Source organism: Myotis brandtii, unplaced genomic scaffold (genome assembly GCF_000412655.1).
Source record: "Myotis brandtii unplaced genomic scaffold, ASM41265v1 scaffold115, whole genome shotgun sequence".
Lineage (NCBI taxonomy): Eukaryota > Metazoa > Chordata > Mammalia > Chiroptera > Vespertilionidae > Myotis > Myotis brandtii.
Window position 1 is genome coordinate 11,554,999 of NW_005353967.1, and position 15,186 is coordinate 11,570,184.

General features: G+C 36.4%; 1 protein-coding gene across 6 annotated transcripts in view; it reads left to right on the forward strand.

The window, feature by feature from the left end:
• Positions 1-14,909, forward strand: part of SREK1 (splicing regulatory glutamine/lysine-rich protein 1) — a 37,210-nt gene extending 22,301 nt beyond the window's left edge. For 4 of the 6 annotated variants that reach the window (XM_005857961.2, XM_005857959.2, XM_005857958.2 and 1 more), the window contains 4 exons: positions 596-982; positions 7,887-7,982; positions 11,346-11,490; positions 12,597-14,909. In XM_005857961.2, the coding sequence (XP_005858023.1) occupies positions 596-982; positions 7,887-7,982; positions 11,346-11,490; positions 12,597-12,746 (778 nt within the window). In that variant the 3' untranslated portion in view covers positions 12,747-14,909. The remainder of the gene's footprint in view (positions 1-595; positions 983-7,886; positions 7,983-11,345; positions 11,491-12,596) is intronic. The other 2 variants (XM_014549190.1, XM_014549204.1) reach the window with 2 other exon arrangements.
• The last annotated feature ends 277 nt before the right edge of the window (positions 14,910-15,186 follow it).

The following is a 15,186-nucleotide window of genomic DNA, read 5'->3' on the forward strand; positions in this document are numbered from 1 at the left end:
CTGGGGATGTGCCCGCAACCCAGGTACATGCCCCCGACCGGAATCGAACCCGGGACCTTTCAGTCCGCAGGCCGACGCTCTATCCACTGAGCCAAACCGGTTTCGGCATATTTGTTTTTATTTTACTAATTAATCAATTATTTATTTTAATCCTCACCTGAGGTCATTTTTTTCATCAATTTCTAGAGAGAGTGGAAAGGAGGTAGGCAGGGGAAAAAAGAGAAACAGAGAGAGAGAGAGAGAGAAAGAAAGAGAAAGAGAAACATTGGTGTGAGAGAGACACATTGGCCACTTCCCGCACACACCACAACTGGTCCAGGGATTAAACCTGCAACCCAGGTAAGTGCCCTTGACTGGGAATTGAACCTGCAACCCTTTGGTGCATGGGCTCTAACGATTTAGTAATACTGGCCAGAGTGATATTTGTTTTATTTAGTAGCTTCAGTTACAACTGAGTTATATAGAAACTTGTTATGTCTTATAGCTATTATAAATTGTTTTGTATTGATAATTATTGAAGAAAGAGAGGAAGGTCCTTTTGGGGAGTAGAATTATTTCAGTTGTGAATTTACTTTCTTATTTTTCTTTTTTAAAGGGACAAGAGAAAAGACACCCGAGAAAAGATCAAGGAAAAGGAAAGAGTGAAAGAAAAAGATAAAGAAAAGGAAAGGGAAAAAGAGAGAGACAGGGAAAAGGAACGTGAAAAAGAAAAGGAACGGGGTAAAAACAAAGATAAAGACCGGGATAAAGAACGGGAAAAGGACCGGGATAAGGATAAAGACAAGGAAAAGGACAGAGAGAGGGAGCGGGAAAAAGAGCATGAAAAGGAGCGAGACAAAGAGAAGGAAAAGGAACAGGATAAAGAAAAGGAACGAGAAAAGGACAGATCCAAAGAGATAGATGAGAAAAGAAAGAAGGATAAAAAATCCAGAACACCGCCCAGAAGTTACAATGCATCAAGAAGATCTCGTAGTTCCAGCAGGTTTGATATGCTTAAAATTTTTACCAAGGTTTTTACTGATGACAAATGAAAATAAGAATTTTAACTGAGGGGGACAAGATTTTCTTTACAAGTGGAATCAGTACAGTAATATCAAAACATTTCCCTTTTCAGAGTAAGCATTTTTCTTAGAGGGCTTGCCACAGGATTGAATGTGTGAGAAGGAAGGATGGATGGTATTGGGCAAAATTATTTGAAAAGTTTTACTTCTCTTTTGTGATCCATTATTTTAATGTGGTGGCAGCACTAGCAGATGGTGCTGCTGCTGATTTTCTTGGAGGGTGGGATGGCAGGGGCAAGTTTTTATTTTTTTAATTGGGGTGACATTGGTTAATAAAATAATATAGGTTTCAAGTGTACAATTTTATAATATAGTAGAGGCCTGGTGCATGAATTTGCACCAATGGGGTCCCCCGGCCTGGCCTGCGGGATTGGGCTGAAACCGGCTATCCGACATCCCTCAAGGGGTCCTGGATTGTGAGAGGGCGTAGGGCAGGCTGAGGGACCCCACTGGTGCACAATCAGGGCCGGGAAGGGATGCAGGAGGTTGGCCAGCCGGGGCGGGACCACGGGAGGGCTCCAGGGCGTGTCTGGCCCCTCTCGCTCAGTCCCGATTGGCCGGACCCCAGCAGCAAGCTAAGCTACCGGTCGGAGCGTCTGCCCCTTGTGGTCAGTGCATGTCATAGTGACTGGTTGAGCGGTTGACTGTCCCCTGGTGGTCAGTGCACGTCATAGCGAGCGGTTGAGTGGCCTTAGCAGATCATTAGCATATTACGCTTTGATTGGTTGAACGGACGATTGGACACTTAGCATTATTAGGCTTTTATTATATAGGATCACCTGGATATTGCATTGTGTGTTCACCACCCAAGTTCAAATCTCGTTTCACCACCATATATTTACCACCCTTTACCTTTGTATCACCCAGTCCCCTTTCCCTCTGGTAACCACCATACTGTTGTGTGTCTGAGTTTTTGTTTGTTCATTTTTTGCTTTCAGTTTTATATCCCACATATGAGTGAAATCATAGGTTCTTGACTTTTTCTGTCTGACTTATTTCGCTTATCATGATATTCTCAAGGTCCATCCATGTTGTCACAAATGGCAGTATTGCATTTTATGGCTGAGTAGTATTCCATTGTATATTTGTACCACATCTTCTTTGTCCAGTCATCTAGCAAAGGACAGTTGGACATCACATCTCACCTATTAGGTTGGGTATTATCAACAAGACAAGTAATAACAAGTGTTAGAGAGGTTGTGGAGAAAAGGAACCCTCATTCACTGCTGGTGGGAATATAAACTGAAAGTTTCTCAAAAAGTGGAACATAGACCCAGTAACACTTCTGGATTTCTAACACCAAAATGTGAAAACATTTATTCCCAAAGATATATGTACCCCTATGTTGATTGCAGCATTATTCACAGTAGCCAAAATATGGAAACAGTGGAAGGGCCTTTTTAAAATTTAAATATAGAAGAATTGACCTCTTAGACTTCCGTATTTCTTTGGAGTGGTGTGGTTAGTTTTATGTGAAATGATTTCTGAAATTGCAGTGTTAGTGCTTTTTCATCTAAGTTAGTTTTTACTGCACTATTTTGTTGAACACATGAACGTTTACATTTTTTGTTTTGTCATTTTTAAGATTTTGCTTTTTTCTTAGGACTGTTGCCTTAATCTATTAATAAGTGCTCTGCCACCAGGTGGAGTAGGTTGCCATAGTAACTGCAGCAAAATGAGGACCTTCATTGATTGAAGATTATGTAAACCTACATTTCATTATTCCGGATGATACCGTGGCTATAAATAAATAGAAGTTCTTGTGTTAAGCTATATATTAAAATATATATTTTAAGCAAGCTTTAAAGGCATTTTAAGCATAATTTTTCATAGAAAATAATTTCAGAAACAGGAATGCCTTTTTTAAAAATTCTTTTTAAAAATATTATTTTATTGATTTCAGAGAGGGAAAGAGAGAAACATCAATGATGAGAGAAGAAGCATCGATCAGCCATCTTTTGCATGCCCCCTGTTAGGGATCAAGTACGCAACCTGGGCATGTGTGCTGACTGGGAATCAAATGGTGACCTCCTGGTTTTATTCTTTTTTTTTCTTTTTCTGGTTTTATTCTTAATGCTAGTCTTTGTTTAGATAATACAAGATAATTCAAGCATTTTAGTGCTTTTACTATATGACAGATTTTATGTGTCAGCAATTTTTCATGCCTAACCTTATTTAATCTTTAAAAACGTCTATGTGCCCTAACCAGTTTGGCTTAGTGGATAGAGCGTTGGCCTGCGGACTCAAGGGTCCCAGGTTCGATTCCTGTCAAGGGCATGTACCTTGGTTGCAGGCACATCCCCAGTAGGGAGTGTGCAGAAGGCAGCTGATCAATGTTTCTCTCTCATCGATGTTTCTAACTCTCTATCCCTCTCCCTTCCTCTCTGTAAAAAATCAATAAAATATATTTTAAAAAGAAATAAGTCTATGAGAAGACTATTATCATGGTTGTAAAACATGAGGAAACTGAAGGTTAGATGAAATTTTCCATCTACTTTGTACTTTAGTATCAGAAGTACAGTAGCCCTTTCTCTTTTTAGAAATTAAGTTTACTTGAGAATTCTCTAACTAGTTCTTGGTTATTTGCTTTAAGAAAACTTGATTCAGCATAGAGTTGAAAGCAACACTTTATGTTAAAACTAGAGGCCCGGTGTATGAAAATTCATGCACTGGAGGGGGGGCGTCCCTCAGCCCGGCCTGCCCCCTCTCACAGCCTGGGAGCCCTCTGAGGCGGGGGGTGATCCGGCGATCAGGGGAAGGCGACCCCCCATCACCCCTCTGCTGCTGCCACTGCCGGCAGCGCAAGCCTCGGCCGGCCCTGGTTACCTGCGCCTCGGGCGGCCCTGGGTGGCTGGGAGCCTGAGGGGACTGGGTGCTGCCATCTTGTGGCTGCGCCTGGGGGCAGGCCTGGCCTTGCCGCACACCTGCCGCCCAGCGGGGCTGAGGGGACTGGGCGCCGCCATCTTGTGGCTGTGAGTGCCACCATCTTTGAGGGCGGGCAGTCAATTAGCATATTCCCTCCTTATTGGCTGTGGGTGCCGCCATCTTTGAGGGCAGGGCAGCAATTAGCATACTCCTTATTGGCTGTGGGTGCTGCCATCTTTGTGGGCATGGCAGTCAATTAGCATATTCCCTCCTTATTGGCTGTAGGCGCCGCCATCTTTGCAATGGCGTGAGGGTCAATTAGCATATTCCCTCTTTATTAGATAGGATGGGCTTAAAATAAGCTGGTAATATTTTAGCACATTGAACCAAAACCTGAAGAATTAATTTAACCTCATTTACTGTGGGTATCGTTGAGACCTGTGACTGCATGTTGATGGCACAGTGATTTTAATGATTCTGTGTCACATATTCTTTTGTGTTTATGTAATTGTTTAGATACCGCTCTTCACAACACCAAATAATGTTTTTGATGCCATTTAGTTGAATTTGCTTTTTCTGATGACTGTGAATGAAATGTTTCATTTTTTCTTGGCCCATTTTAAAGTCGCTTGATATTTAAGAAAGTTCAGATATTCACATTCAGTGCTAAATATATTCCTAAATAACCTCTGGGGTCTGGAAAATAAATGCTTAGAATGTTTCATACTTTCAGAGGAGCTTGGTGAAGAGATACAATTTCTCACTTTTTAGCATTTTTCTGCTTTTCAGTTGCTCTGATTTGTTTAGTAAATGGGGGAAACATTTCGATTGCTCGGAAAAATAGTCTACTTAATATTTTTATTTCCAATATTCTCCTAATCTACCTTTTAAAAGAAAATTTTTATATATAAAAACGTATTTTTTAAATCCTCACCCAAGGATAAGTTGTTTTTTAAAAAAAATATATTTTATTAATTTTTTACAGAGAGGAAGGGAGAGGGATGTAGAGTTAGAAACATCAATGAGAGAGAAACATCGATCAGCTGCCTCCTGTACACCCCTACTGGGGATGTGCCTGCAACCAAGGTACATGCCCTTGATCGGAATCGAACCTGGGACCCTTCAGTCCGCAGGCCGACGCTCTATCCACTGAGCCAAACCGGTTAGGGCCAAGGATAAGTTTTTACTGCTTTAAGAGAGGGAAAGAGAAACATCTGTTGGTTGCCTCTCCTACAACCCCCCCCCGCCAACCAGGAATTGTACCTACAACCTACATATGTGCCCCCACCGGGAATCGGACCTGCAACCTTTTTGGTGCAGGGATGAAGCTCCAACCAACTGAGCCATCTGGCAGGGGCAATGTTTAAAAACCTTTTAATGTTTAAAAGTTACTATCAATAAATAGACCAAGAAAGGGAAGGAGAAAATATTTATTGAGTACCTATTATGTGCCAGGCTCTATGCTTGGTACTTTATTGGTATTCTAAATCCTCATCATAACACTGCAAGGCTTGAGTTATTTTCATTTTCCAATTGTAAAAACAGGTTCAAGTTAAAAGCAACATGACCCCAGTTGTGTGGCTGGTAAGGTGTGGAACTAAAATTTAAATCTAATTCTAACCAACTGCAGTTCTTCCTACTAAAGCTGCCCACTTCTTTCTCAACTAACTGGTATTCTAAACTGCTGTCTATTTAGCCTTAGCTCTTACCATCAATTGGTAGTTATTAGATATTCACCTGTACATAGTACTTCCTGAACAAAGAGTTACACTGATCAAGGGGTAGCCCGTTTTGTGTATACTTAAAGTCTGGAATTCACAGATGTTCTCATGCTATGGAAAAAGTGCTTTGGGTTCTTGTGCTGAGCCGTTAACTGAATAGCATTGATTTAATGGAATATTGTTACCTGATTTCTTCATCAGTCAGAAGTATAATTTTGGGGTATCCTGGAAATAAAGTTGGGTACTGGAGGAGAGAGCTTCAGGTAGAGTTGGAATTAATTTATTTGTGTTCTCAAAATTCTTAAGCTCTTTTGGTCTTAATATCTATTATATATACCACATCTAAAATATTATTTAGATTTTTATTTTATAAATGAAAACATAGAATGTTTCCTTAACCTAGAATCAATTTACTGAGGTGGTAAGAACAACTTGAATTATTAGAAATTGATTCTTTCAGCTATATGGCCAATGGCCACTAATTATCAGAACTCTTTGTGAGATAGTTGGATACATTAGTCATTTAATAACTATATCCTCATACCTCATTCTTGAATTATGAACATATTGAAATTTATTGTTTCTAAGTTGACCACCTTACTAATGAATGAGTATTCATATTTGCTAATATGTTAAGCAAAATAATTTTAATAACAATAAACACTTAATCTTAGTCATTGTTTTTTAGTTTGTCATATTTAAATCCATGGTTTTAAGTATTTTACTTATCTCAAAGCAACTCTGCACTCAATTTTAAATGAACAGAACAACAGTAATGAAATGGTAGGAGATGGGAGGGCAAAGCATAGGATGAGTTAATGTAAATACTTTTTTAGAGATACTCTGAATACTTAGGTCTGGAAAGTTCACATTTTTCAAGCCAACTTATTTTTCATTTCTTGAAAAAGGCATGTTAGTGACCTTATTACAAAATAATCCACAGTGGGGCAGCAAGGAGCTAGAATGCATGACAATGGATCTGATAAACAAAACATGTTTTAGATGCTAAGGAAGAACATATCTAACTTGAGAGAATCTGAAACATCCATTAATATTTTTTTCAACTCAAGAAATTATTGTTCAAATAAACAAGATGAGTTGGAGGTCCTCTACCCTTTCTAAGACGAAATGTTAGGAGATCTTTTTATTAATCTGTAAGATTTATGGTTCATAATTTGACCTGCACTAAAATTGGATAATAGAATGTGCTCATAAAGGACATGCGCTTAAACTGGCTTCCAAAGAATACTGGTCACTTGAGAGCATTAAGGACTCTTCTGCTTTTGCGTATTTGAATTGTAATTTCTTTATTTACTAGAGGCCCGGTGCATGAAATTTGTGCAGTGGCAGGGGGCGGGGGTCCCTCAGCCCGGCCTGCGCCCTCTCACAGTCTGGGAGCCCTTAGGTGATGTCCAACTGACGGCTTAGGCCTGCTTCCTTAGCTCTGCCGTGGACATCCTTAGCTCTGCTGTGGAGGCAGGAGAGGCTCCCAACACCGCCGCTGCACTCGCCAGCTGTGCGCCCAGCTTCTGGCTGAGTGGCGCTCCCCCTGTAGGAGTGCACTGACCACCAGGGGGCAGCTCCTGCGTTGAGCGTCTGCCCCCTGGTGGTCAGTGCGATCATAGGGACCAGTCGTTCGATGTTCAGTCGATTTGCATATTCGCCTTTTTATTATATAGGATTTTTAAAATCTTTATTGTTGAAAGTATTACATATGTCCCTTTTCCCCCCTATTAATCCTCTCCAGCTTGCCCCCACTCCAGGCCTTCACCACCCAATTGTCTGTGTCCATGGATTATGCATATATGCATACAAGTTCTTTGGTTGATTATCTCCCACCCACCCACCTCTCCAGCTTTCTCTCTGAAATTTTGCACTATGTTCCATGCTTCCATGTCTCTGGATCCACTCTGTTCATCAGTTTATTTTGTTAATTAGGTTCCACATATGAGTGAGATCATGTGATACTTGTCTTTCTCTGACTGGCTTATTTCACTTAGCATGATACTAGATGCCTCCATGCTGTTTCAAAGGGTAAGAGATCCTTCTCTTTTCCTGCTGCATAGTATTCCATGGTATAGATGTACCACAGCTTTTTTATCCACTCGTCTACTGATATGAGTTGCACTTTATTTGAATTGCTGTAGTAATATATGGCATATTGTTGACTTTCACACTGATATGAATTGCACTTTATTTAAATTGCTGTAGTAATATATGGCATATTGTTGACTTTCAGGGAAAGGCGAAGGAGGCGGAGCAGGAGTTCTTCTAGATCCCCAAGAACATCAAAGACCATAAAAAGGAAATCTTCGAGGTCTCCATCCCCTAGGAGGTAGGTTGAAAGTATGTGCCCATACTAAGAAGGAAGCAGGAGGGACAATTTTCTCTTCAGTTTATTTTTAAAACTTTATATTTTTGAATGAGTAATATGTAATACATTTGCATGGTTGAGAAATCAAAACCGTATAAAAGGTTATACAGTGATAGGTCTTAATTTTCACCCATGTGCCCATCTACTCTGTTCCCGTAAGTAATGACTATTCATTTTTTGTATATCCTTCCAGTTTCATATACACATACAAGGTGAGGATATGTACTTATTTTCATCTTTCTAATAAAAGAGGCAGTACAAAATATACAGTGTTGTGCACTTGCTTTTTTCACTTCACAACCAGATCTTTCCATATTTGTCAGAGAGTGCTGCTTTACTCATTTTTACAACTGCATGGACTTCTGTTGTATGATAGTACCTTAGTTTACTTAACCAGCCTGCGGTAGAATGGGCTTTCTTAGTTTTTCTGCTCTAAATTATACAATACTGTAATGAATCGCTTTGGACTTAATTCATTTTGTAATGTGTACGTATGTAGGAAAACTTTCCAGAAATGGTAATGTTGGGTTAGAGGATTGTGTTTGTAATTTTGAGAGTTTTTCATATTGCCTTTCATACGGATTGGCAATCCCTGTACTTTAACTAGCTGTGCATGAGAGTGCTTGTTTCCCTACAGCTATAACAGGTTATGTAATCAAAGTTGTGGGTTTTTGCCCACTAAATTGATGAGTAATGGTACCATTATAGTTATTTTAGTTGTATTTCTCTTAAGAATAAAAGTGATCATCTCTATATTTGAAGGCCATTTCCTGTGAATTGTCTATATATTTTGCCAGTTTTCCTATGGAGTCTTTTTTAATATTTTCAGAAGCTTTTTCTGTATTGGGGAGACTATTCTTTAGTGATTTGATTTCAAGTATCTTTCCTAGTTTAAAAACTTATCCTTCTAAGTTATTGTTTCTAGATTGACCACCTTTATTTATGAGGTAATTTAGAGTATGTAATTTTGCTAATATGTTAAATAGGATAGTTTTTAATAATTATTCAGTAACTGTTTTTTTTACTTCGTCATATTTAAATCCCAGCTTTTAAATACAAATGTTTTTTATTTTTATATAACTTAATTTCTCAATTTTTTTCTATTTAATTTCTAGATTTTGTCATAAATTTAGAAAGGTCTTTTCCTATTCTAAGGTTATGATAGAATTCCCCCATTGTTTCTTCTTCTACTTTTATGGTTTTATTTTTACATTTATATCTTTGATCCATTAGGAGTCTACCCAAATGTACCATCCAATTTTATTTTATTTTTCCAAATGCTTCACTGTTGTCCTAATACCATTCATTAAAAACTCAATTTTTCTAATACTAGTTTGATAGATTGCTTTTATTATGTACTAAATTTTTCTATTTGGGTTTATTTCTGGGCCTTCTAGGCCAGCGATTTTTAACTTTTTTCACCTCATGGCACACATAAACTAATTACTAAAATTCTGCGGCACACCAAAAAATACGTTTTTTGCTGATGAGACAAAAAATAATATAGTTTTGTTTCAGTCATGTAGGAGGACTGTTGTGTTGTGTTGGTTGTCATTTTTTAATTTGATAATCTAAGGGAAAAAAGGTTGGTGCCCCTGACTAAATAGTCTGGTATTGCATGTTTTAAAAATTCCTGCAGCACACTGTTGAAAATCACTGTTCTGTGCTGTTGGATTGGTTTGACTGATGATTTCTGTGTCATGGTTTTAATTATTCAGATTACATAGTATTTCTTAATAGCTGATAAGGCCTGTTCTCCCCCATACTTCCCATGGCTCTTTTTTTGAGCTTTCCTGACCATGCTTGCATGTCTATTTTTCCCTTTGAACATCAGAGTCAGTTGTCTAGGTTCTAGAAATAAAACCTATTGATGATTTGTATTACAGTTATATTTATTAGAGAAAATTTATAAGTAGCTTTATTAATACACAAGACTTTAATGAAGATGAATCTTTCTATTCAGGAACATAGTATATCTTTCTGCTTATTCAGGCACTCTTTAGTGTTTTTTACGTGTTTGTTTCATACAGATTTTATGTATTTTCTAAATTCTTATACATATTTTACTTTTATTGCTTTTGTTAATGAGTTCTTTTCTTTCATTACATTATCTAATTGGAGGTTGGGTGTGTACATAGGAAGGTATTGATTTTTGTTTGTTTTTTCATTCCTTTATTGGTAAGTCATAGTTTTTATAAAAAGCTTTGCCAGAGTGTAAGGAGCATGTTTCCCAGCAGGGGTGTTTTGTTTATTTGCTTGTGGGCTATTGTTTTTAGATGAGAATAATGAAAGACATAGGATATAATAGAGGTAGCCATATTTTTATTGGAAAAAAAAAGCTTTGTTTATGAAAGTCAAGACTTCTCTCAGTTTTGAATTCAGATTAGATAAAAAGATATATTTACAAAGTGTCACTGTCTTCCCTATTCCTTTAACCTTACTCCCCTCAACCCTCTGTAAGAGATTGTTTATTTTATCCTTCCTTTCTTTTTGCAAAATTGAGCAGATACATATATTTGATTTTCTCCCTTTTTTCACAAAGGACAGTCTGTAATATATACAGAGAGAGAGAGAGAGAGAGAGAGAGAGAGAGAGAGAGAGAGTGTGTGTGTGTGTGTGTGTGTGTGTGTGTGTATGGTCAGTTACTACCCAACCCCACCTTCACCGAAGTTATTTTTTAAAAAATGAGAAATAATTCACTTACAATAAAATTCATCCTTTTATATGTGCAATTAAGTGGTTTTTTAAAATATGCTTACAGTGTTCTGTAACCATCACTACTACTTAATTCTAGAACATTTTTTGTCATTTTTAAGAAAGCCCATACCCATTAGCAGTTACTTCACATATATATATCTGGTTTCATTTTATCCTAATTATAGTAGCTAGGTAAACTCTCAAATGTTTCAGAACTAATAAATTGACAGTACTAAATTTTGTTTTATGTGAACACCTGGCTGGTGTGATTCAGTTGGTTGGGCATTATCCCATGCACTGAAAGGTTGCTGTTTCAATTCCTGGTCAGGGGCATGAAGGAGGCAGCCGATCAATGTTGCACTCTTACATCGATGTTTTTCTCTTCTTTCTCTCTCTCTAAAAATCAGTAAAAACTATTCTTAAAAAAATAAAAGTTAAATTAAAAGTTAATTGGAGTGTGGGTAGAGTAGGTGGCATCATAGGTCTCATTTATGGTACTTGATCAAAGTAGATTACTGAATATGCTTATTTACTGATATGCTTTAGTGTTAGGTAACATTTTGTCAACAATAGAGCAGGTCTTTCATTTCTTAGAAGTTAACTGACATATTATCAATATTCTTATAGCAGAAATAAGAAAGATAAAAAGAGAGAAAAAGAAAGGGACCATATTAGTGAAAGAAGAGAGAGAGAACGTTCAACCTCTACAAGAAAGAATTCTAATGACAGAGATGGGAAAGAAAAATTGGAGAAGAACAATACTTCACTTAAAGTAAGCAATGGTCATTCAGTGTTTTGACTTTTAATAATTAATAACTGAGATTGTTCTTTATTGCATAGAAGTAGTTTTAGGCTAAAAGGTCCTTGAGGGCAACAGTGTCTTGTATGTTTTTGGTATTCTTTTGTATTTGTTAAGTTGACAGTCTTTTTAAAACTAAATTTTGAAGGGATAGATAGATAAGAGCTAATTAAAAGTTAAACAACCACATTCTCTATTTTAGAGAATCATGGAATGGCATATAGTAAGAAAAATTTTAGACTATTTACGGTACATGTAACAAATGTATTTGATATTTATATTCAGATTTCTACTTGATGCCATTTTCCTCAGTATTTTGTTTCAACAAATTTGACAGATGTTCTGTCATTATTGGTTTTGTAATATATACTGAAATTAGGTTTGTTGAATTAGATAATTAATGGAAAACCAAATTCTAGCAATTAAGGGTTTTGGGATGAATATTTTAAGAATTTATGAATTATGTTATATTGGTATAATTTGTATTTGAACATCATTATGAGTTCTGGAGCTTTTATCGTATAGTTTTATTTACTCTCATACTGATAGAAGTTTATCATTGTCAATAACATGTATTTCTTGAGCACTTACTATGTGCCAAGCACTATTCCTCATGTTCTCATTTAATCCTCACTTAAGCTGAGGGCAAAACATGGACGTTCTTGAACAGTCTTTGTTAGGAGGAATAGTGACTGGCTTTTCTACATTCCCTTACTTTTGCTTCCTTGGTTTCCAGATTACAAATCTATCCCGGTGTCTTTGGCAACTATTTTACTCTTTCCACAGATCTGTCACATTTTTTGAAGTCAGTGAACAACACTTAGTGAACACTTCCTTAAAATTTCTGTTGATCTATTTTTTTCTAATTTAATTTCCATGGATTGCCCATCTTTTATGAGAAGTGCAAAACACATATGGATACATATTTGTTTAACCTATATATATGAAATGGTAATGGGAGAAAACCCAGTTTTATTAATTCTCAAAAAAATAAAGTTACATATTTTAGCCATAAGCAGATGTAGTAACAGGCAACTATTGAGAAAAATATTAAATGTATCCCTTAATATTCATTGTAGGAGAAGGAGCACAATAAAGAACCAGAATCAGGTGTGGGCAAAGAAGCAGATGACAAGGATGCACCAAGGACTGAGGAAAACCAAGTACAGCAAAATGGGAATTGTCAGCCAAATGAAGAAAACCTTTCTACCAAAACAGAAGCCGTGTAAGACTGACAAGTGCACCTCTAAATGCACGCTGGAATAAAATCCAAAGCTTTTAATTACTCTTAACAAGATGTTAAATAATGAAGAATCCATTTGAGCATAAAGAGATAAGCTAACAGCTTTTCTAGTTGTTAGGTGGCTTTGTGGCCATCTTGTTAGTGAGTAAGAAAAGAAAGCATGGACATCATGAAGATAACTGATGTTACCCAAACTCATCTTCTAAAATCTGTGTATTTCCATGGTGGCTGGCACACTTGTCCTGTGGTTTGTTAGTGTTTGCCAAGAACCATTACAAATAAATGGGACATCAAAGATCGAAATTTGTACTCTCCTCAAAGACTGGAGATAAACATTGGAGGCTCTTTTAAAAAGTGTTAGTTACTGAATTTTGTATTGTTTTACTTTTTTTTTTAAATTTCAACATATACAGATTGATGATGTGCTTGAAATCGGTGCAAATATATACCCACCCTTGTAAGTGCAGAATATGTAAGAAGTTTTAACACTTAACTCCACAGGATTTATAGTGATTGTGTTAAATTCTCACTATTGTGTTTCTTTTTCTCACTGTTTAGGACAAGTTTTTATTTACAATACTTTTACAGATTCAAATTCCTTAAATAAGTGGATTAAAAAAACAACTGACAATGCATGCTACTACTGTTCTCTTTCAAAAGGAAGAACAACTGTGTTGAATACTAATAATAATGTATTAGTATTCAGTGTTTAGAATCATTGGGTTTCCCCACAAAGTAAGCACTTCTTTTTTAACTTTCTTGACATTTCCAAGCTTATTATGAATAATATTGTAGTGTGTATTGTCAGCGGTAGATGGCAAAGATATCATTATAAAAAGAAAACTTGGGTTTTCAAAATGGGCTATGGGAGCACAAGCTGAAGCTTTAGTGCCTTCTACAATGTGGTATACTGTTTTCTAGAATTTTATATGTACTAGTCATTCTCAGCTCATACGGAATTTAGATGGATATTCCATTTACTCCCATAGAGAAGTGTGCAAGTGATATGTCAAAAGAGCTTCTTACCTAGTTCACCTAATATGAGAGGGAAGTCCTGTTTTCAAGAATGACTTTAGAGCTTAAAACAACAGTGCAGTTTTGGGACCATCAGTTTTATACTGTGATCATTGAAAATGAAGCATGTTCTTAATTTACTTAAAGCAAATCCTTTAGATGTCTATATGGGATGGCCTTAATTATTACCTCTCAATCATCTTCTCATAAATGATGTGCAGAAATTGAACTTAAGGAGAATACATGAGGTTGTTTTATTTTTAAGGATTTGTTTACTTGATTTAAAATATAGGTCATCCATCATTCTTAGGTTCACTTTTTGTAGAAAGTATGCAAGCAGTAAAATGACAACATTGCTAATATTTCCCCACCACCCTAAACCATAACTCATAGTTTCAGAACTCTTTTCATTATTGTTATATTTCCAAAAAAGATATACCTTTTAATTAGCATATTATTGAAAAATCAAGTATAATTATTTTAATACAATATAATACAATCAGATTACTCAGTTGCCTTACCTCACGGGAAGAGTTATAGATTTCAAAGCTGGGTAGCACATCAGTTATTTGGTTTCAACTTGAGTTTTCTTTTAAGGTTAATACTATTGAAACTTAAGTATTGGGTGGGGAATGGAAAGAATTGCCCTTATTGCAAATAATGAAGCCTGGTTTGATTATGAAGCTGCTTAATTCCACCTCATGTGTCCAGAATTACTGTGGTATTTTTTCCCTTTTTGTCACTGTGTACATTAAATTTTTTGAAAATGCTTTACTATGTAAAGTATAGATGGTCATTTTAATCCTTCAACCACATACGGTTGGCTGGTAAACAGCTTATTCTGATACAAGAATGCTTGTATGGTGACTATGGAAAGATCGTGAAGGAGTACGTATGTCTTGCATCAACAGCTGTCTTATTTATGATATGTAAGTAGAATAGAGCAAATGTTTGACTCTGTTATTTTTAGTACCATTTCTTAATAAAGCTAAGTATTTTAGAGGAAAGTATTTGTTATGCATTTCAAAACAGCATCTTAGTTTTATTTTGTTATTTTTTTAGTTTCCATAGAAGTAGTTTCGACATGGAGCGTGCATGTTTGGTGTGGTGTCTATAAAACAATCATTTAAAGTTTGAGTGTTTTCTTGTGTTCTGGGCTCTATTAAATGTGTGTTATGTTATAATTAGCATATTTAATTTGGGTCCTGCTACTAATTATTTTTCTTGCCTATATTTATTCAGCTTTAAAATAATGAAAGACTGATTTGTAAAAGTTAGGCATAAGTAGGAATACAAGAGATCTGGAGAAAGTGAAATAATTTTCTTAAATTAGAGCTTATGTAAGGAAAGCTTTCTAGGTCTATAGATATTGGTGTGTGTGTGTGTGTGTGTGTGTGTGTGTGTATGAGAGA